At 49.0% G+C, this 22,431-nt stretch overlaps 1 protein-coding gene across 3 annotated transcripts; it reads right to left on the bottom strand.

Moving 5' to 3' along the window:
* Positions 1-1,881: 1,881 nt before the first annotated feature.
* On the bottom strand, positions 1,882-20,629 carry NECAP2 (NECAP endocytosis associated 2). Of its 3 annotated transcripts, none has more exons than XM_012440127.3 (8): positions 20,496-20,629; positions 16,757-16,857; positions 13,173-13,277; positions 13,002-13,083; positions 11,942-12,050; positions 9,503-9,680; positions 6,591-6,675; positions 1,882-3,117 (listed from the first exon to the last, which is right to left on the bottom strand). In XM_012440127.3, the coding sequence occupies exons 1-8, from the start codon at positions 20,585-20,587 to the stop codon at positions 3,075-3,077; spliced, it is 795 nt and encodes a 264-aa protein (XP_012295550.1). In that variant the 5' UTR covers positions 20,588-20,629; the 3' UTR covers positions 1,882-3,074. The 3 variants fall into 3 exon arrangements, with proteins under 3 accessions (XP_012295550.1, XP_012295549.1, XP_021523972.1); XM_021668297.2 differs by having other exon boundaries at positions 2,977-3,117; positions 6,591-6,678; XM_012440126.3 differs by lacking the exon at positions 6,591-6,675.
* Between the last annotated feature and the right edge of the window lie 1,802 nt (positions 20,630-22,431).

Here is a 22,431-nt window from a genome sequence, read left to right as displayed (position 1 = left end):
GCAAGAGAATTTCTCAGCAAGGCGGATGTTGTGGTCTTACATAAGGCAGCCATGAAAATAATATCTTGTCACCTTTGTGGCACTCTATTGATTAGCAGTCATAGGTCTAGCCCATCTCAAGGCGCAGAGATTACACAAGGCTGTGAACAGCAGGTGAGGATCATGGTGGCCACCTGGGAGTCTATCAGCCACACCTCCCAGTGCATCCAAATCCTTCCATTCTGCAGAGGGAAACTGAGGCCTAGCATACCCCCCAAAAAAGCACCCATCTTCTACCATCCACCTACCAATTCGTAAACTCGTCAGGTGTATTGAAGAGATGCCTGGTTTGGGATTGAGTTTTCCTGGAGATTCTGGTCCTGTTATGAGTTTTTTTCAGCTGAGATTCCAGTTGGTGATGGAGAGCACCGAGCTGTCCCGTGCTCTTGCCACAGACCCCTCAAGGTGCTTTTCAGGCTAGATTCCTGAGGGCTGTCATCAGCTGTGCCACCTCCTCCTCCCTACCATGACGAACTGTTCTGGGTAGTTACCTGACTCCAGAGAAAGGTAATAAGGCCAAACAACACAATGGGCATCTGCTGGTGCCTCATCTGAGCGATGCTTAGGAGAAAGAACAGCCTGTGGCCGCACATCTAACCAGGGGATAGCCTAGATACTAGGGCCCGGTCTGTCTCCACAATCCAAGTGCTGATCTTCAACAGTACATAATTCTTTTTTTTCCCCTTTTTCAGAGTCTTGCTCTGTCGCCCAGGCTGGAGTGCTGTGGCACAATCTCAGCTCACTGCAACCTCCGCTTCCTGGGTTCAAGCAATTCTCATGCCTCAGCTTCCCAAGTAGCTGACATGCACTACTACCATGCCTGGCTTTTTATATTTTCAGTAGATAGAGTTTCACCACGTTCACCAGGCTGGTCTCGAACTCCTGACCTCAGGTGAGCTGCCCACCTCAGCCTCCCAAAGTGCTGGGATTGCAGGCATGAGCCACCACGCCCAGCCACGGTACATACTTCTAATGCAGTTTCCTCTACATCTAAGCTTTCTGATTTCCACCCTCCAAGTACTTAAAAGTAACTCATCCAGAGGGCAGTAATGCTATGTGAAATCAACACAAAAGTTACTACTCCTGAGGATCCTCTGATGCAATCTCTTTATCCTTATTCAATGGGCAAGAGGATCTTCAATTTCATTTCTTTTCTCCTCTCTACACAGTTTCTTAGTCAGAGTAGCTATTTCCATAACTAACAATAAAAACTGCATCTTTCTTACAGAATCCTCAGGCAAAAGAAGTGTTGTGGCTTTTTACAAATTTTTAATTCTTTTAGAGAATTCTTTAGGGTTTCACTGTGCTCTGGGTATCTGCACCCCTCTACTACTTAGGGAGATGCTTCTGCGGGTAGGTTTGGTGGAGGGCAGAAAGCAAGGAGGGGCCAGACTCTCTAGCACAGCAGCCTGTATCACGAGACTCCACAAGAGGAGATTAAGCCCCACACAGTGATTCAAGCAACTACTTTCCCATCACCCAAAAGATGATGAAAAGACCCTGGCCGGGTGTGGTGGCTCATACCTGTAATCCAAGCACTTTGGAGGCCAAGTCGGGCAGATCACCTGAGGTCGGGAGTTCAAGACCAGCCTGACCAACATGGTGAAACCCCGTCTTTAAAACAAGAAAAGACCCAACTAGCCTAGAGAACACAGGAGAGGTTACCGACTGCCTTAGACGACAGGGTTGGATTTCCTCACTTTGGCCAGCCTGACACCCTGGCCTGAACTTTCAATATGGACGCTTGGTGAGTGGTGAGAGACGTGGCCACGAGTCTAGCTGTGGCACCCTGGAGAGTTTAGCAGCCATGCTACCAGAAACAGGTTCATCTTTCACATACAATGACAGAAGTAAAAATATTTATTTTATCTTAAAAATCTGGTCCCACAAAAAAGCCAACACTTTTTTCAGTTCATTGTCTTGACCCTTGAAAAAAGAAATCTTTCAACCGAGAGGTAAGTTGATAAAAGGAATTTCAGAGGTGCGTTCAGATTTCTTACAAGCCAGTAATCCAAGCAAACCTGGACTTCTAGTTTACTGAGTTCCTTCGGCTAGTCATTCACAGTTCCTGAAGGAGAAAAGAAAGAAGTTGTTTGCAGATAAGGCACTTTAGAAACCACCAGAGAGAAACCCAAGTCTGCCAGGAGCTTCGTTGTGAATCGGTGAGCCCAGAGGACCATGAGCTGACAGGAGTGCTGGCTCCCACAGCTCCATGCTGACAGCTTCCACCTTCCTGCCCCAATGCCATTCCAGCCGGCTTCTAGCACCCGCCTTGGCTCTGTGTTGCCTAACTGGCCTAGAATACATGGAAACCAGACAACTGGCCAGAGATGAACACTGCTGCCTGAAGCTCAGGGCAGCCGCTGACGGTGAGGAATGCCTTCAGAGACACCGCTGGAGCACACTGAGGGAGCAGTTCTTTTTGCAAAGATGAGTTAGTGAGGATCAGCACATTAGCAAAGCAAAACATTTAAACACTTTTAAAAGCTGCTTAATCCTTCCAATTTCCCTCCTGGTTGTAAGCTCAAGCTATAGCCTCTAAACCTGCTAAAAATCAGGAAGGAACCCCTCCTCTGGAGGAGAGATGAACTCAAGTGGCTACAGCCAGTGTGGGTAAAGAAAGCCCCCCACTGAACAGTGATCATATGACACCTGCAGACCCTAGGAATGGGTTGATCTGAATCCAGGCAGCAAACTCAACCCATTCTTTTGCTTTAGGGGCTTGTGTTTAATATGCATCATTGCGATAGAAGAAGTCTCAGAGTCTCTCTCATGTCAAGAGGACAGACGGGGACAGGGATCCTGGAGCTTTTCTTCTCCTGTGTACTGGTTGCATACTTGAATCCCAGGAAACAGTGTGACACAATGCCAATTTACTGCCAAACATGCCCAGTTTGTCAACAGAGCCAGGCAAGGAGAAAAGAGAGATTCATGCTCCAAATACAGGCCAGCTGAGGAATGCTTCGCCCTCCTTCCTTTGGCCCAGATGAGGGAGCTTCTTCCCAGAAGTCACATGAGGGAAAATTGTGCTCAGGTCAGAACTGAACCCAGCCTGGTTGGGTCTGGCTGGAAGTTGATCTGTAAAGAGAATACAGGGAAGGGTGAACGAGTTTAGATCTTTGAAAATACAAAGCAGATAAAAGTTGGTTTCTCTCTGGACAGAAAAGCTCTAAGAAGCCAGCTCCTAAGAGCAACAGTCAGTAAACTTTGACTCAGAGACCAAATCTGGTCCCCAGTGGTTTTTTTTTTTTCATAGTTAATATAACTTTATTTATCAAAATGTTTGTTGTTGAGATGGACTCTGGCTCTGTCACCCAGGCTGGAGTGCAGTGGCACAATCTCAGCTCACTGTAACCTCCACCTCCTGGGTTCAAACGATTCTCCTGCCTCAGCCTCCCAAGTAGCTGGGACTATAGGTGCCCACCACCACACCCGGATAATTTTTGTATTTTTAGTAGAGATGGGGTTTCACCATATTGGCCAGGCTGGTCTCAAACTCCTGACCTCAGGCGATCTGCCTGCCTCAGCCTCTCAGTGCTGGGATTACAGGCATGAGCCACAGTGCCCAGGTTTTTTTTTTTTTTTGAGAGAGGGTCTCATTCTGTTGTCCAGGCTGGAGTGCAGTGGCACACTCAAGGCTCATTGCAGCCTCAACCTCTTGAGCTCAAGCGATCCTCCTACCTCAGCCTCCCTAGTAGCTGGAACTACGTGACTGGTTAATTTTTGTATTTCTTTTAGTAGAGATGGGGTTTCCCAGCCATGTTGCCCAGGCTGGTCTCGAACTCCTGGGCTCAAGTGATCGGCCTGCTTTGGCCTCCCAAATTGCTGGGATTACAGGGCTTACCCCCTTCCCATCTAGGAAAAAGAGTACAACTCACCACCAGCCCTCATTTAATTTTACATAAACACACTCTTTGAGGCTGAAGCAAATCTGATTTTGAATGTGAAAATAAAACTGAAAACTGTTGGAGTTATTTTAGAATCATGTGAATAATCAGCACTGTCTATTTTGGAAAAACTGGCCTCCTCGAATCTTAGGCTAAAAACTCTTCAAGAACGATGTTAACATCACGTGTAAGAATGCTACGTTTTCTAGGATTTGACATTTTCAGCAATCGAGAATTACTATATTTTGGGCCTGGCATGGTAGGTAGTTCACACCTGTAATCTCAGCACTCTGGGAGGCCCAGGCAGGTGGATTGCTTGAGTACAAGAGTTCAAGACCAGCCTGGACAATGTAGCGAAACTCTACCTCTACTAAAAATACAAAAAATTAGCTGGGGGTGGTGGCGCTTGCCTGTAGTCCCAGCTACTCAGGAGGCTGAGGTGGGATAATCACCTGAGCCTGGAAGGGCAAGGATGCAGTGAGTCAAGATCACGCCACTGCACTCCAGCCTAGGCAACCAGAGTGAGACCTTGTCTCAAAAAAAAGAGAGAATTACTATATTTTGTAAATGGAAATGCCACTACTAAGGACAGAATGCTATAAATAGAATGAGGTCTTTATGTTTCGAAAGCTGATATACTAGAGCAACGCGAAAATAATAATAAAAGCAATATATTTCATGGCAAAGTTATCTCAGGGTAAATGCTACAGCCTCAAGTGCCACTGGTGAGTTTTCTCAGGGCAAACAGGAAAAGGGTTAAAGTAGTTGTTTCATGGCTCTGGTTTTTTTGTTTGTTTTGAGATGGAGTCTCACTCTTGTCACCCAGGCTGGACTACAGTGGCATGATCTCGGCTCACTGCAATCTCCACCTCCGGGGTTCAAGCAATTCTCCTGCCTCACCTTTCCAAGCAGCTGGGAATACAGGTGCTGTGCCACCACACCCAGCTAATTTTTGTATTTTTGGGGTTTTTTTCTTGAGACAGAGTCTTGTTCTGTCACTCAGGCTGGAGTGCAGTGGCACGATCTCGGCTCACTGCAACCTCCACCTCCTGAGTTCAAGTGATTCTCCTGCCTCAGCCTCCTGAGTAGCTGGGATTACAGGCACCTGCCACTGCATTCGGCTAATTTTTGTATTTTTAGTAGAGGCGAGGTTTCACCATGTTAGCCAGGCTGGTCTCAAATTCCTGACCTCTTGATCCACTGGCCTCGACCTCCCGAAGGCTGGGATTACAGGCGTGAGCCACTGCGCCTGGCCTAACTTTTGTATTTTTAGTAGAAACAGGGTTTCACCATGTTGTCCAGGCTGTTCTCGAACTCCTGACCTCAGGTGATCTCTGCCTGGCCTCCCAAAGTGCTGAGATTACAGGCATGAGCCATCACGCCCAGCCCATGCCTCTGTTTTTGTAAATAAAGTTTTATTGGCACACAGCCATGCCAATTCGTTTACATTTGTCTGTGGCTGCTTTCATGCAACAAGAGCCGAACTGAGTAGCCAGAACGGAGACCACACTGCCTGAATAATCTAAACTACTTGCTCTCTAGTTATTTACAGAAAATGTGGCTGGGCACAGTGGCTCATGCCTATAATCCCAGCACTCTGGGAGGTTGAGGTGGGCAGATCACTTGAGCCCAGGAGTTCAAGACCAGCCTGCACAACATGGCAAAACCTCATATCTACAAAAAAAATACAAAAAATAGCTGGCATGGTGGTGTGCACCTGTAGACCCAGATACATGGGAGACTGAGGTTGCAGTAAGCCGTGATCATGCCACTACACTCCAGCCTGAGTGACAGAGACCCTGTCTCAAAAAAAGAAAAAGAAAATGTATGCTGTCCCATGTCCTAGAATCTGTCCATATAAATAATATAAATAATAGTGCGGAAGGAATTTGGTGTCTTTTCACCCTTGCCCCAGGTTCAGTCTTGAAATCTTATGGAGTCAGAGAAGACAAATCACCTTGCCTCACAGGTCCTATGAGGATGGGCCGAGGCTGCAACCTGGTTCTGAATTCTAGGTCCAGTATTTTGAGGAAGCTGGGGGTGGGGGATGGGGGAGAGAAGAAGGAGGTGCTAGGGACAAGCCAAAGCACTTGGGGAGGCGATTGAAAGGTCCAGATTTACAAAAGGTTGTCCCAGGGTACACAGCAGCAGAGAGCAGCAAAACCTCCATGGAAAAAAGTGTGCCACCCAAAGCAGGCATGCTGGGGCTCTTGTCCTCTGGCTGACTTGAAAACATCCAAATCAGGCCAGGCGCAGTGGCTCACACCTATAATCCCAGCACTTTAGGAGGCCGAGGAGGGTGGATCGCCTAAGGTCAGGAGTTCGAGATCAGCCTGGCCAACATGGTGAAATCCCACTGCTACTAAAAATACCAAAAAAAATTAGCCAGGTGTGGTGGTAGGTGCCTATAATCCCAGCTACTTGGGAGGCTGAGGCAGGAGAATTGCTTGAACCCAGGAGGCAGAGGTTGTAGTGAGCCAAGATCACGCCATTGCACTCCAGGCTGGCAACAAGAGTCAAACTCCCTCTCAAAAAAAAAAAGAAAATCCAAATCAAAACTATTACTCCTAACACCAGAAGGCAGACATGGGTTCCGGTACAATACCAAGTTTGTAGAGCAACGGCCCTGTCCCCAGTCCCACCACAGAACATGGCCCTCCTCACCCTGTAGATTTGGTAAAGTCTCCCCAGATGTCAGCGGTGGCAGCGGTGGCAGGCTTGGGCTGTGGCCAGGGTACAGAAGCACCTCCTACTGATGTTCCCGAGTCCAACCCGTAGAAAGAGAAGAGGGGACAGGGGAGTCAGAGACCTCTCTTTCTGGTTGTGTCCATGACCAAATAATGAGACTCAGTGATCAGTCTCATGACATCAGATAGCTGGAAAGCCACACAGAGTCATGATTTTCGGCAACAAAACACCATTGAGTTGCCACACTTCTAGCGTCTTCTCACCAGCCCTTGAGGGCTCTAGAGAAAAAGCAGAAAGCCACGTACAAGGTGGAAGGAGGGATGCCGGTAGAGGGTGGTGAGTCCCATGTCACCTATCACGCATACCTGAAGGTGACTTTGTTATCAACTGTTTACGCTGAAATCTATTTAACATATACTATATCCTGTCTTGGCTTCTTGAATGGAGAATGTCCACCAGAACCGCAAGATCATCTTCACATTAAGCCTGCACCACCACGTCTGGATCCACTAGCTGAGAACACTATGTGCCAGCCACGTGCCAAGTCCCAGGCCCCAAACTGGGTAGGGGTCAGGAAGAGCGTTCCAAAGAGCTAACACAGAGGCTCATTCCTATCTCTCTACCAAGGTGGGTGGCACCATGGGGCTGCAATGCCTGCTTTTGTGCTTTTCTGGCACCTCCCCCAGTGCTGCCAACTGTCCCTTCTGAAGGGCCTGTGTTTGCCACCCTCCGCCTTCACACTAATTTGCTATTTCTAATCTGCTCTGGGCTAGGAGAACAGATAAAACTAGGGCCCTCAATGGTTACAGTACATCAAATGCTCAACACACATTATCTTCTTTGAACCTCACCCAGCCCCTAGGGAGAGACAGATCAGGACCAGCCATGTGTCTGTGCAGGTCATTTCAGTTTCCATTTTCTTCCCTCTAAAATGGCAAAAATAACAGTAACTACTCCATGAAACTAGTGTGAGGATTAAGTATCCACGGAATGCTTAGAACAGCTCCAGCACAGAGTGGCAATAACGGTATCAACAAAATGAGAGCTAACATTCAGTGAGCATTTAGAATGTTCCAAAAATTATTCTAAGTGCTATACATAGACCAGCTTACTTGATTCTCACAAGAAACCTATATTGTAAGTATCATTACTTCCTCCATCCTACAGATGAGAAAAATGAGGCATGGAGAAGTGATTTTCTAAAGATCACACAACTGGGCTGGGCACCGTGGCTCACACCTGTAATCCCAGCACTTCTGGAGGCTAAAGCGGGTGAATCACCTGAGGTCAGGAGTTCGAGGCCAACCTGGCCAACATGGTGAAACCCCGTCTCTACTAAAAATACAAAAATAAGCCAGGCATGGTGGTGGGCACCTGTAATCTCAGCTACTCAGGAGGCTGAGGCAGAATTGCTTGAACCCGGGAGGCGGAGGTTGTGATGAGCTGAGACTACGCCACTGCACTCCAGCCTGGGTGACAGAGTGAGACTCCGTCTCAAAAATCAATAAAGATCACAAAGTTGGTAAGCTGAAATTTGAACCTAACCATATTACTCTGGAGCATATAGTAAGCACTCCACAAATATTGCTATTCCTGACTTATCTGACCCCATTTTGTTTGTAGACATGCTAACTGCCTGTCTCAGACACCAGCACACAAGCCCTTGAGAGCCAGAACTTGATGCTGTACTGGTCTGTGCCTAGAATTCTACCTGGCACACAGCAAGCGCACCATATTACCTGTTAAAAATGCATCAGCAACCGAGGGAAGGCCTAAGGTAGTAGCTCTCAGACTTTACTCAACACACAAACTAGACATAAGAATGCAGATTCTTGCCCCCACTCCCCTGCGATGCCCAAGGCAAGTGGTCCTATGACCCCACTCTGAGAAATAACCCTTAAAGAACAGCTCCTGGTGTCTGGCAGGGGCTCTCTGGCTGCCCCTTCTGCCACTCTCCAGATTGGAGCATTCCCCACAGGGCTGAGGTGTGAAGCATGACCTCCAGAGAGGGGAGCCGATGTTGGGGACTCTTAGGAATCAGGAAAGCAGGAAGGCTTCCTGCCTGCAAGCTGGAGAGAGCTGTGTGCAGAAGGCAGGCTGGTGACAATCCCCCAGCCCGGGGAAGGCCAGGAGGATCAAGCTGGGCCGGTCAGGGTGGGGAGGTAGACGCAAAGGGCTGGCACTCCAGCGTGGTCAGACGCTGACGCTAGGCACTCACTTCTGGAATCCCAGGGTCTCCTAAGGGCTCCTCAGCACAACCTGCTGGAGCAAATGCTCTCAGCTTCCCAGACCCGTGGTTCTCACTCCAAACAAAATCTCATTTCCCACCACTCACCTTGTGCTGCACCCATCTCCCTAAATACACCAGGTGTCTAAAAATCTGAGCCTCATTCATGTTCTTCTCTCTGCCTGGAATGCCAACCACTCCCACTCCATCTCCTTCCTTCAAGGTCCAGATCGATGTCACCTCTTCTGTGAAGCTGCCCCAGATCACACCGGCTGGTGGTGGCTCTAGGCCCTACACATTTGGTCTGTGTGCTGTGACTCATCACTCCCACTACACATGAGCAGAGACCATGTCTCCATTACGCACTCACTAGGTACCCACTGAGCAGACACCAGAAACCAGGAACTGACACGCTGATGATTTCACAGTAACAAACAAGTTCCAGCCCTTGCCTCTCAGGGCAGGGAGAAAGCCCTAAAGGGGAAGTAGGAGGAGCCCCTTACCCAGTGTGTGCAGGATCAGCTTTGGGTACCGGCCTTCTGCTTTGACACGGACGAGTACTACATGGTGTGTGTGACAGAGGGAACACCATGGAGCCCGGCTGCCAGTGAGAAGAGAACCCTACAGGTACTGATCCAACAGTCACCCACTGAGCACTGACCTGAAGTGGGAGCAACTGCTGGCTGGACGAGGGATCCCCCCACCGACAACTGCTCCCCAGGGGGAGGGATGAGGGTGGAGGTTTTGCCCCCTGGGGGAGGAGGAAGCAAGCTCAACCCTCCTGTGCAGGCAGGCCGGGCTCGGGGATTCCCAGCTGTTCCTTCCTTCTTCTTCATGTTCTAAAGAGGGAAGAGGAATGCAAATCAGCCAGTCCTGCTGGAGTCCCACTGCCACCAGAAAACCCCACGAGGAGGGCCACGGTGACCCCAGACCCCCAACATCTGTGTAACCAAAAGATGGCCCTACCTAGCACCCCCATTGTTACGAGCTATATCTAATGCATCATAATTCTGAATCTATCACAAATAAGGTTCACTTTAAAACCCAGCACCCCACTTCATTCATCAGGGAAATGCGGATCAAAGCTACAATGACAGATGATTACACACTCGCCAGAATGGCTAAAATGTAGATTATCAATATTGACTATGATATGGAGTAACCATTCATGCACTGCTGGTCAAAGTGTAAACTGCAGAACTACTCTGAAAAATTATTTGAAAGGATCTACAAAGCTTAACATAGGAACTTAACTTATGACTCCATAGTTCTACTCCTAGACATAAACCAACAGAATTCATACACATATGCATCAAAAGACATGAACTCAAACATCTACAGCAGCACTATTTCTAATAGCCCCAAACTGGAAACTACCCAAATGTCCATCATCAGTAAAACATGAATCAATTGGGTAAATTCTCACAATGGTACACGCCACAACAATGAGAATGAACAAACTACAAGCAACACCATGGATGACTCTCACAAAAATGACATTGAGTAAAAGAAAGAAATCACACCACAGCAGGACTAGATGTATGATTCCATTCATGAAAGTTAAGAACAAGCACAATCAAGGGTATCTGAAGTCAGGATAGTGGTTACTCAGGGTAGTTACTGGAAGGGATCAGGAGAGATACCTCCAGAGTGCTGACAATCTTTTGCTTCTTGAGCTAGGTGCAAATTTATAAATTGGGTTTTTAAAATTTCACTGAGTTCTGCATTTATGATTCGTACACTTTTTTACATGCATACTATACTTAAAGAAAATGCTTTAAAAAAACAAACAAAAATCTGAGCACCAAGCATGAGCCAGAAACCAGCACAAGTCACACAGATGAATGAAGATAATGTGTTCCCTACCTGTACGGAAAGCAGTAGCTTGAAAGAATAGTAAGTCCAACCCTGAAGTCAAAAGACCTCAAAGACCTCAGTGTGAGTCCTGCTGTGCCAGCTACTTCTAGCTCTGTCACCCTGGGCAAGTCCTCAACTCTCCCTAAGCCTCCATTACCTCATTTCATAGAGGAAAGGGAGAGGATGTTTAAATCATATGAGAAACACCTAAAAACACTACCTGGCCCATAGCTGATGGTCATTAAATGTTAGTTTCCTCCAAGCAAGAGAAAGAATCACATCCCAACCAGTCCACTGGATTGGACTTGCATTTCTCTCTTAAGGGCCAGCTGGCCAACTTCAAGGATCCCAAATCACCACCAGCAAGAAGCAGAAAAGAGGAGAAAGAGATGGTAAGTAAAGAGGAAAAGCATTATTTCTGAGTTACAAAGCTTCAAAAACACATCCCAACACAGTATTCCTGCCAAAAACAAAAGCCAATCCACTTGGTCCTTGGGTCCCCAATATCATGGCTCTGACTTCATCTCCTCACTCCACCCTTGCAGCCAAATAAAGGCCAACTTTAGGGAACCCAGCCCAGCCCAGCCCAACCCGTTCCTATGAACAGGAGCTGAAAGGGAAAAGCCAGAGGCAGAGTAGCTCAGAACGAAGACATGGGAGCCAGGATAACACCATCAGCAGAAGCCCTCCAGGACTCCTAGCGCCCACCTCAACGCCTTCCTGACAGAACTCTCCCAAATCTTCCTTATTCAAGACGCAGCCTGGGATGAACACACAAGTCCCTCTGATCCACTCTAATAGCTAGGACAGAAACACCATCTCTGGCAGCAAGTGACTGATGGTCCTCAGCTCAGAGGCTTTGCATCTGCTGTTCCTGTGTGAACCACCCTTTGATCATTCTTCCCTTGCCTTCAGGTCCCTTCTTCCAGGAAGCCTTCCTTGGTTCTCACAACTATGGGCTTCATGCTCTTCCTCTAGCACCCAGGGCACCCCTTAGTCATGGAACGTTTCCTGCCATGTTGTAATCACATCTTTACCTGCCTGTCTCAGCTCAACTCTGAGCTCCATGACAACACAGGTCTCTCGTTCACCCCTGGTGCAGGACCTGGCACAAGGCAGATGCTCACTGAACATCTGCTAAACTGAAGGAGCTGAACTGTAAGGAGGGCGATGGGCTCTGGGCTGGGTGGCCACAAATATCACGTGACCATGGCCACCACAGCCAAGCAAGCGTGGAACTCACTGCGATGTTGAGCTTGATGGTCTGGCCCTCCTTGAAGCCCAGGTCCAATTTGGGGCTTTGGTCTGGGTTCTGGGCTTGTTTTGCAAATTCGCACTGCTGTTTCACCCACCTGGGGAGAGAACATGAGGAAAACGTAAGGAAGGAAGAGACCAGCTGCCCCGCAATCACCGGCTCACTTCACTACTGCCTGCCAGCAGTCCAGGCTGAGGCTCACAGGGAGATTGGGTGGCAGAAAGAGTGCAGGCTTGGGAGTGAGGCCTGAATTCAAATCCTGCTCTGACACTTACGTAGCTGCATCCGCATTGGTTTCCTTGTCAGCAAAATATGCCAACAATTCTATAGATCTTCAAGATGGCTACAAGTTCAGTGAGATCACTTACATAGAGGGTCCTAACACTCGTCTCTGGGACACGTGAGAGCCTTCCCTTCCCTCTGCAGCTTGAGGCCTGAGAACTAAGATGCAATCTCTACACACCCCTGAACACTCAGGAGGTAGATGGGAGACAAGACAGATGCCCAGAAGTAGAGGGCAGCACAAAGGTCCCCTACCCTCCATACCACACCACCCAGCAGCCCCAGGTCAGGGAAGAGCCAGAGGCGCCCACATGAGTGGCTGGGCACAGCCCACCCACTGGCAGTCTGAGGTTGAGCCCTGCAGACGGTGGAGGAGGACTTCCTGCCCTGTCCCTTAGCTTCAGAAAAGGACATCAGGGCGTCTGCTGGGTGCCCTGGGAATCCAAGCGCCACTGACTACATGGAGGAGCAGGCCCAGAAAGGTCACAGGAGCTTCATAAGGCCTCTGGCTGCTCAGGGGCCTGGTAAGGGAAGACAGGTGGCAGGCCTGAAGGCTGGTATAGTAGAGATGGGCCCTGGGTAAAGGAGAAGGCTTTACAGCAGAGATGAACATTGGCGGAGCAGAGAGCTGGCTTGCCCTGGGTTTTCCTGAGTCTCTGCTGCCAGACAAATCACACACAACCAGCTGGGTATCCTAACCTGGAAGATCATTCTGCCCAGGGAAAGAAGGCAGGGGCATGAGCACGTATCTCCCAGAACCACTCACTTGAAATGATCCTGCAATGCAACATTGAAGTCAAAGGCATCACCTCGGTCCCCGAAGCCAATTCCAATAAACGCCCGTCGCCCTGGGGGGGACAAAAAAAATATCAATCCCACCTTCCAAAGGCACAGAAAACCTTTCTCAAGAGGAGGAAGCACCAGGACCCATGCCTACCGTTTCCATCTTCAATGCGGATCACGAAGTACCTGCTGGAATCCGTCACGCTCTCCACAGCTGTGCCAGGAAACTGATCCACTGGGGCCTGAGCAAAGAGCTCCCCTGAAAGCACAGGTTAGGCTGAGCCCTGAGCCCCCTTCCAGCCAGGTGTTTCTACCATACCACTGGGCCTTTTTCCTGCAAGGCACTTCTAGCCAGCTGAGACAGATTGGCAAACCTTACTCTGGGATTCAAATCAAATCCATTCTTGCTAAAGGGAAGACACAGAAAATATAACCAAGGAAAGATTTAAGTTAGAGATGGCCTACAGGTCAAATCTAGCCCACAGTTTAGCATTTTGCCTGGCTTCTCTTAAAATTAACCTCTATCAATGCTGAGCCTCCAAGCCTACCTGAGAATAAGCTGGAGCTGCTAGCCCATCCGTTCCATCTGCTTTACCCACTTACATTACCTGCCCAAACCCTGAGTGTCCTAGAACAGGTGAGCCCTGCCCTAGGTACACCTGCTGACGAGGAATAGTGCCTGAGGCAGGACAATAAGAGGGAACAGTGAGCCCCGTGGAAAGAAGGGAGGAAGTTTTCACACCCATAGAGAATCTGAAGCAGGCTAATTTAATTCAATCTGAATTACAGGGTAAGTGTGATTAGCTTTAAAAGGATCTTTCGTGAAACACATCACCTTGTCAACTACAGCACTCGACAGGCGCAGTGCAATGTAAAACTTCCATGAGCATTTATGACCGGCATCAGTTTTTCGCATGTGCTGACCTCTGTTAGTGCTTTTAGTATTTTTTTGTTTTGTGTTTTAGAAACAGGGTCATGGACTGGGTGTGGTCCCACCACTGTGGGCACTGTGAGAGGCTGAAGTAGGGTATGTTGCTTGAGCCCAGAAATTTGATTTATACCTTTTTTTTTTTCCTGAGATGGAGTCTCGCCCTATTGCCCAGGCTGGATTGCAGTGGCGTGATCTCAGCTCACTGCAACCTCTGCCTCCCAGGTTCAAACAATTCTCCTGCCTCAATCTCCCGAGTAGTGGAGTTTTAGATTCAATTGTCTGAATCTAACCAGGTGCCCGTCACCGCACCCGGCTAATTTTTGTATTTTTAGTAGAGGTGGGGTTTCACCATGTTGGCCAGGCTGGCCTTGAACTCCTGACCTCAAGTGGTCCACCCGCCTCAGCTTCCCAAAGTGCTGGGATTACAGGCATGAGCCACCGCACCCAGCCAAGCCCAGGAATTTGAGACCAGCATGAGCAACATGGGGAAACGTAGTCTCTACAAAAAATATAAAAATTAGCCAAGCATGGTGGCATACACATTTAGTCCCAGCTCCCTTGAAGGCTAAGGCAGGAGGATGCAGTGAGCTGAGACTGCGCCACTGCACTCCAGCCAGGATGACCAAAAAAAAAAAAAGAAAGAAACAGGGTCATGCTCTGTTTCCCAGGTTGGAGTGCAGTGTGCAGTGGATCACAGCTCACTGTAGCCTCGACTCCTGGGCTCAAGTAATCTTCCTGCTTCAGCCTCTCGAGTAGCTGGGAATATAGGCACATGCCACCATGTCCACTCAATTTCTTTTATTAGAGATAGGGTCTTGATATGTTGTCCAGGCTGCTAACTCCTGGCCTCAAGTGATCCTCCCACTTTGGTCTCCCAAAGCCCTAGGATTACAGGCATAAGTCACACCTCACAGGTGCTCTAAGTATTTAACCAAATACCTTCTAGTGAGTCCTGTGGTTTAGAGGTAACTTTGTTTTTTGGGTTTTTGTTTTCTTTTTCAGACAGTCTTGCTCTGTCACCCAAGGTGGAGTACAGTGGCAAAATCTCAGCTCACTGCAAACTACACCTCCTTGGTTCAAGTGATTCTTGTGCCTCAGCCTCCGAAGTAGCTGGGATCACAGGTGTGCACCACCACGCCTGGCTAATTTTTGTATTTTTATTAGAGACAGGATTTTGCCATATTGCCCAGGCTGGTCTGGAATTCCTGGGCTCAAGTAATCCACCTATCTTGGCCTCCTGAAGTGCTGGGATTACAGGCATGAGCTACCATGCCCAGCCTAGAGGTAATTTTGTAATCAAGGCTGAACTGATTCAAAACCAACAGCCCTAGAATCTGCAGCTTGTCAATTTATCTGCCGTCTGTTCCAACCTCACCAAGATACCTTCAGCCTACAGCAGTTCTCAATCAGGGGCGATTTTGCTCCCCTGTCCCCAAGATACATCTAGCAATGTCTAGAGATAATTTTGATTGTCACAACTTGGGGGGTCCTGCTAAATATCCTCACTGGGCTCCACAGCTCTCCAAAACAAAGACCCATCTGGCCCCAAATGTCAACGGTGCCGAGGCTGAGAAAGCCTGGCCTAGAGTGATATGCTCATTACCTAATGGGAAGGTCAGAGACTAACGTGACCCAGGTATGACCTTAAGCTAAGAGCACCTTGGGGTGGGTCCCACAGGGCAGGCTCAGCCCTGGGCAGTGGCTGTTACATTAGGCAGTCATGTTAAAGTCACAGTTCCCAAATTCCCCAGAGAATGAGAGGTATTACCATTCTCTCATGACACTACCTGGGATATCCCAGCAATTCTCCAGCTAAAATCCTCTGGTCTGGCCATGGCAGCTGCCTCTTCAAACTCCTCTGCCGCCAGTACCCAAGTTCCCAAAGAACAAATCAATGCTTTGGGTTGCCTTGCAGTTCATAAAGCGATTAGATAAATATCTGCTCACTTCCTGTCTCCAAAAATCTTATGAAGGAGGAACTAATATGATCCTCATTTCAACAAGGAGGCCAAGGCTCCAGGGGTCACATAGCTCGCCCAATGTCCAGCAGCTCAGGCAGAACATAGTTCTGAGAAGAGGCAGCGAGTTCCGTCTCTAAACTTTTGCACTTTCTTCTACTCTACAAAGGAAAATCTCTACAGATTAAAAAAAAAATGACTGAACGTTGTGGCACCTGACTGGGCCAGCACTATGTCCGACCCCACTCGGGGTCTCAGCTAGGGGGACTCCAGAGGCATTGTCGTCCACAGCTCACTCAGAGGCACTGGTGGCCCAGGACTTCTGAAGTTTCCCTCAAGACGATCTCTGCCAGCTGATCCCAACACAACCTAGCTTGGCTTGTCCTCTCCCTACAGAAAGAGCTGAGTAGGGCAGTTTTCAGCTCCTTCAGTGAATGGGTGCGGTCAGCTCTGGGAGTTGCAGCTGCGTTGATAAACAATTCCTCAGTAGGAAGCAGAGCCCAGCGGTAGAGGCTGTGCATCTTCACCCCGCCTGTCTTCAAGGCTAATTCCAGGGCTTCCTACTTCCTACCCAGACCAAGCTGCAGTCTCCTTTCCTTGGCCTCCATATTTTCCTGAGGACTCCTAAAAAGAACTGGTATTTGACAGGAAATACTCATTTTTACACCTGGGGACAGTACATGCTACAACTAAGGTGAGGGAATGTTACAGCTTAAAGGTACACACACCTCTCTGACTTTCAGGACAGGTTCCCACGACCCCTGAGCAGCCTGGCCAGACCAGGCCAACTCTCCCGTCATAAAGTGGGAGTGTGGCCCCTCAGCTCAGGGCAGCCTTTGTTGCGGTTACCTGAGGTCCTGTCCTCCAGCTTGATGTAGGCCATCTGCCCCTTTGCAGTGATCCTCAGCCGGCCACTCCATGATGGCTGGTCCAGCTGCCACTCCGCGGCCCTGAGGAGACAAACACCACTGAACCTCTGCCAGAGGCTCCTGCTTCGTGACCCCAATGCTGGGGATGGAAAGGCCTACTTGTTCTAGCCCAAGGGTTGGCAAACACTTTCTGTAAAGGGTCAGACAGTAAATATCTGACACAAGGCATCTCTGCTGCTGTAGAGTAAAAGCAATATGGTACATGCACATGTTGATGCTTTAGGTATCTTAAATGAATATTTTCTACTGAGCACAGCTGTATTTCAATCCAACTGTAGACACTGAAACCTGAAATTCATATAATGCTCCCAGTTTGAAATATTCTCCTTTAAAAATTTTCCAAACCATTGAAAAAATGTAAAAACGATTCTTAGGTATGAGCCATACAAAAACACAGTAGGTTGTCGATGGGGGACCCATTCTCTAGACCAGAATCCTCCTCCGGATAGGACTTCCTTCCAGTTTCCTTTCTGTAGAGGAAGCAGCTGCAGAAACGTATTTCTGTTTCTTTTTCTTTTTTTTTTGAGACGGAGTTTCGCTCGTTACCCAGGCTGGAGTGCAATGGCGCGATCTCGGCTCACCGCAACCTCCGCCTCCTGGGTTCAGGCAATTCTCCTGCCTCAGTCTCCTGAGTAGCTGGGATTACAGGCATGTACCACCGTGCCCAGCTAATTTTTTGTATTTTTAGTAGAGACGGGGTTTCACCATGTTGACCAGGATGGTCTCGATCTCTTGACCTCGTGATCCACCCGCCTCGGCCTCCCAAAGTGCTGGGATTACAGGCATGAGCCACCGCACCCGACTCTTTTTCTTTTTCTTTTTGAGACAGAGTCTCACTCTGTTGCCCAGGCTAGAGTGCAACGGCACAATAATCTCACCTCACTGCAACCTCTGCCACCAGGGTTCAAGCAATTCTCCTGCCTCAGCTTCCCAAGTAGCTGGGACTGCAGGCACGCACCACCATATCCAGCTAATTTTTGTATTTTTAGTAGAGTTTCACCATGTTGGCCAGAATGGTCTCAATCTCTCGATCTCATGACCCACCTGCCTTGGCATCCCAAAGTGCTGGGGTTACAGGCGTGAGACACAGTGCCCGGCCACCTGTTTCTGTTTCTGACATTGCTTGACTGCAGTGGTCAGTGACCCTTTGAGACCAGGAAGACTATCTTGAAGGAAAAAGACAGCAGGGAGCAATCACCAGAAGAGAAAAGGAGAACAATAGTACGTGTGAGAAAAGTGAATGGGTGCTTAGGAAGCAATCCAGGAAAAACCATGAACCTACAGGAATGTTTTTTTTTTTTTAGACAGAGTCTCGCCCAGTTGCCCAGGCTGGAGTGCAATGGTGCGATTTCGGCTCACTGCAACCTCTGCCTCCCGGAGGTTGATCAAGCGATTCTCCTGCCTCAGCCTCCCAAGTAGCTGGGATTACAGGTGCGCACCACCACACCCAGCTCATTTTTTGTATCTTTAGAACAGATGAGGTTTCACCATGTTGACCAGGCTGATCTCAAACTCCTGACCTCGTGATCTGCCCGCCCCGGCCTCCCAAAGTGTGAGCCACCAAGCCTGGCCAGCAATGCCTCTCTTGGCTCTGATTTGTTTGAGACAGGGTCTCACTCTGTCACCCAGGCTGAAGTGCAGTGGTGCAACCACAGTTCACTGAAGCCTCAACCTCCTGAGCTCAAGAGATCCTCCCTCCTGAGTACAGGTGTGTACCAACACACCCCACTAATTTAAAAAAAAATTAAGAGATAGGGTCTCACTGTGTTGCCCAAGCTGGTCCTGAAGTCTTGGGCTCAAGGGATCCTCCCACCTAGGCTTCCCAAAGTGTTGGGATTACAGGCCTGAGCCCCCACAGCCAGCTGTTTTGGCAGTTGTTTTTTTTTTTTGAGATGGAGTTGCCAGGCTGGAGTGCTGAGGGATGGTCTCAGCTCACTGCAACCTCCGCCTCCTGGATTCAAGCGTTCTCCCAGCTCAGCCTCCGGAGTAGCTGGGACTACAGGTGCCTGCCACCACGCCCAGCTAATTTTGGTATTTTCAGTAGAGACGGGGTTTCACCATGTTGGCCAGGCTGGTCTCCAACTCCTGATGTAGTGATCCACCCGCCTCTACCTCCCAAAGTTCTGCAGGCATGAGCCACCGTGCCTGGCCCTGTTTTGGCTCTTTTAAAGCAATAACTTCATTATAACTCTATCAAGGCAGAAAAAAAAAAAATAACTTCACATTTTAGTTCTAAGAAAAGGTCAGTAAAATCCCCAAATAGCAAGAATTGCAGCTGTTTCTGGGAGACTCTTCTTGGAAGTCCCTATGCCAGTTCTCCAGAGCTGCACAAATGCAGACTCTCAATTCAGAAAATCAGCAGACTCAGTTCCAGTTCCTCTTACCAGGCCTGAGATTCAGGCTAAGGAAAGCTCCAAGAATTAAGCGCAGGCACCGGTAGCTTCCTCTAAGCCAAACCAGCCAGTCCTGACAATTTGTAACCTCGCTCTCTGGGGTACCAAGAGGAACCAAACTCATCCTACTGAAGACTCAACAGGGGACGGGGGTAGACGACCATCAACCGTTTCATGGTCCATCTCCAGTCTGATGACAGAAAGCAAATGTATTCTGGTTACTGTTGTTGTTTTGGTTTCAATACTATTTTAAAATATCTCATGAATGTAGTGTTCACTAACACATCTTTTCACCATAAAATCAGCTATGAGCCCATGGTAACACAACTGGAAAGTAACAAGAGGATATGTGGACGCTCCATCATTCTTGTGGTGCAGGCCAATCCTGTATTTCCGAAAAACTTGGACAACCATCGACTTCAAGAGCCACCCAGACCCCCGCACATACGAGCACTCCCCACCACCACTCCGCGGCACAAAACAGCCATAGGCCAAGTTGTCTGTATGAAGTATATCTTTTTTCTTTTAATATTTTTCGTCTTGTTTTGATAGATAACGCATACAAAGGGTAACAAAATGCAAATAGCACAAAAGGTAAAGGAAGTCTCCTTCCAACGGCGCGGTTCCCCTCCCCAGGGCAGTTTCCTGTGTTCCCTTGCAGAGATACTCTATGTTTACAAGCGTGCGTGTTTATTCGTCTCAGGTAGAGATTAGAGAAATGTAGATGGGGTCTTCCCAACTGCCCCAGGCTGGGTTCAAGGGTGAAATTCGTGGGAAGGGATCTGAGTAGGAAGGGGTCCCTGGGCTTCGACCGTCAGCTTAAAGCTACTCTGGACGAGTCCTTTCGGCCGGCTCTGGGCTTCCTCCCCTCCTCTCTCGGGGATTTCCGTCTGTGATAGCGCACCTCCCCGCTTAAGGCTTTTCAAAGATCCCTTCAAGGCCATCGGTTAGCGCCGAAAGAGAAGCGTCTACGACACCACCACCCCCGACCAAGGATAGGTACCCGGCAGCCCACCGGTGTTCCCCAAGCACTAGACACGGCTTTAACGCCTTCCCCGCCGCCAGGAGTCCCGTGCGTCGTACTGAGACGGCCGAAACTCTGGGTCCGCCTCCCTGCTCGGGCCTGTAACTGGAAGAAGCAGCAGCATTAGCTCCCCCCTCGCCCCTACACTGGCCAGGGCTGTCCTCGGTTCCCGCAGTGGGTGTGTCCGGGCGGCGGATAAAGGGTTAAATCGGAGCTAGCCTGGTCTGACGGCGGGGAGTCACCTGTAGCCACGGTTGGTAGCCCGCGGAGGGATGCGGTAGACGTGAACGTCAGGCTTGACACACAGCACCGACTCGTACCCGTTCTCCTCCATCGCGACGCCTGGAGCCCACCGGACTTCCGGCTCCTGCCACAGTTCCTCCGTTCTACGGCCGGAAGCGGCGCGACTCTGTGACCAGGTTGGCTAGAGCGGCAGCTAGGGGGCCTCAGCACCGCCTCGTTTGTGCGCCCTCTGGTGGAGGCCCGGCTCAAGACACGCAGCGGGCGACCTCCGGAGGCTTCCCTCTCCCTCCAGACACCCTCTGACGCAGAGAAAGCGCCCGGGCCCCCCACCATATACGGACCCTTCCATGACCCATGGTCTGGGTGTGGGTCATCCCCATCGCTTCAGTTCTTAGGCCTGGGACCCAGTTGGCCTAGAGGCAAAACTGTAGCCCACCCTGCAGCATCTCTGTCCTCCAGCCTTTGCCTCCACTCCGCCCTGGCCTGAATGTGCTTCCGTCTCCTGACTGTACGGTTCAGCTGTCACCTGATCCACCAAACTAAGCGCCCTTACCCTACCGCCCTACATGCTTCACCTATGGGAACCTACCTATGTGCTCAGGGCCCCGTGTGGCCACACCTCAACAACGAGGTGTAGTCAAAGAAGTAAAGTTTAGTAACGCAAGTAATTTAAGAAGAATCCAGGCCTGGCGCGGTGGCTCACGCCTGTAATCCCAGCACTTTGGGAGGCCGAGGCCGGTGGATCACCTGAGGTCAGAAGTTCGAGACCAGCCTGGCCAACATGGCAAAAACCCATCTCTACTAACAATACAAAAATTAGCTGGGCATGGTGGTGGACACCTGTAATCCCAGCTACTCGGGAGGCTGAGGCAGGAGAATCGCTTGCACCGGGAAGGTGGAGGTTGCAGTGAGCGGAGATTACACCAGTGCACTCCAGCCTGGGCAACAAGATCGAAACTCCATCTCAAAATAAAATAAAATAAAAATAACTAAAAGAGTATAATTGGAGGGCCTCCATGTTTGGATCCCCTTCCACAAACACTCCCTTCGGGAAGTCATCTTTCTCTCTCCTGGATTTTCCCTCTGGAGTCCCCTTCCACAATCCCTTCGTGGAAGCCTGTCTTCCCCTCCTAAACTCCATCTCTCTCTATTCCCTTCCACTCAGTGTGGAAGCTGCTTTCCTCTCCTGGATTCCATCTTTCTGGATTCTCTCACTCAGTGTGAGAGTTAGCTGTTTGTTTCTTTCTCTCTCCTTCTCCGGTTTCTCTCTCGCTCTCTCTAAATAAATAAATAAATATAAATTTAAAAAATTAAATTTAAAAAATATAAATATTTTTTAAATTTTATAAATTTAAAAAATTAAAAAAGTATAATTGGATTGTTTGTAACATAAAGGATAAATGCTTCAGGGGATGGATACCCCTGAAGTCTCTCACTTTGTTGCCTAAGCTGGAGTATCCATTGTATTTTTTTTTTTTTTTTTTTTGAGATAGTCTCGCTCTGTCACCCAGGCTGGGGTGCCATGGCACAGTCTCAGCTCACTGCAACGTCTGTCTCCTAGGTTCAAGTGATTCTCCTGCCTCAGCTTCTCAAGTAGCTGGGATTATAGGTGCCCACCACCATGCCCAGCTAATTTTTGTTATTTTTAGTAGAGATGGAGTTTCTCCCTGTTGTCCAGGTTGGTCTTGAACTCCTGATCTCAGGTGATCCACCCGCCTCAGCCTTCCTAAATTCTGGGATTACAGGTGTGAGTCACTGTGCCCAGCCTCATTGTATTTTTAGTAGAGTCGGAGTTTCACCATGTTGGCTAGGCTGATCGTCAACTCCTGACCTCAGGTGATACACCTGCCTCGGCCTCCCAAAGTGTTGGGATTACTGGCATGAACCACCGTGCTGGGCCTCTTTTAGTTATTTTAAATTATACAATTACATTAT

The sequence above is a fragment of the Aotus nancymaae genome, unplaced genomic scaffold (genome assembly GCF_030222135.1).
Source record: "Aotus nancymaae isolate 86718 unplaced genomic scaffold, 86718_ANA_hifiasm-v0.15.2.pri h1tg000053l, whole genome shotgun sequence".
Taxonomy (NCBI): Eukaryota; Metazoa; Chordata; class Mammalia; order Primates; family Aotidae; genus Aotus; species Aotus nancymaae.
This window is presented reverse-complemented; position numbering and strand designations above follow the sequence as displayed.

Excerpts from the sequence above, each read along its gene's own strand:
- NECAP2 (XM_012440126.3), bottom strand. The coding sequence starts at position 20,587 with ATGGAGGAGAACGGGTACGAGTCGGTGCTGTGTGTCAAGCCTGACGTT. Across the intron at positions 16,858-20,495 it reads GCTACCAACCGTGGCTACAG|GGCCGCGGAGTGGCAGCTGG; the intron begins GTGACTCCCCGC and ends TTGTCTCCTCAG. Across the intron at positions 13,278-16,756 it reads GCTGGAGGACAGGACCTCAG|GGGAGCTCTTTGCTCAGGCC; the intron begins GTAACCGCAACA and ends CTGTGCTTTCAG.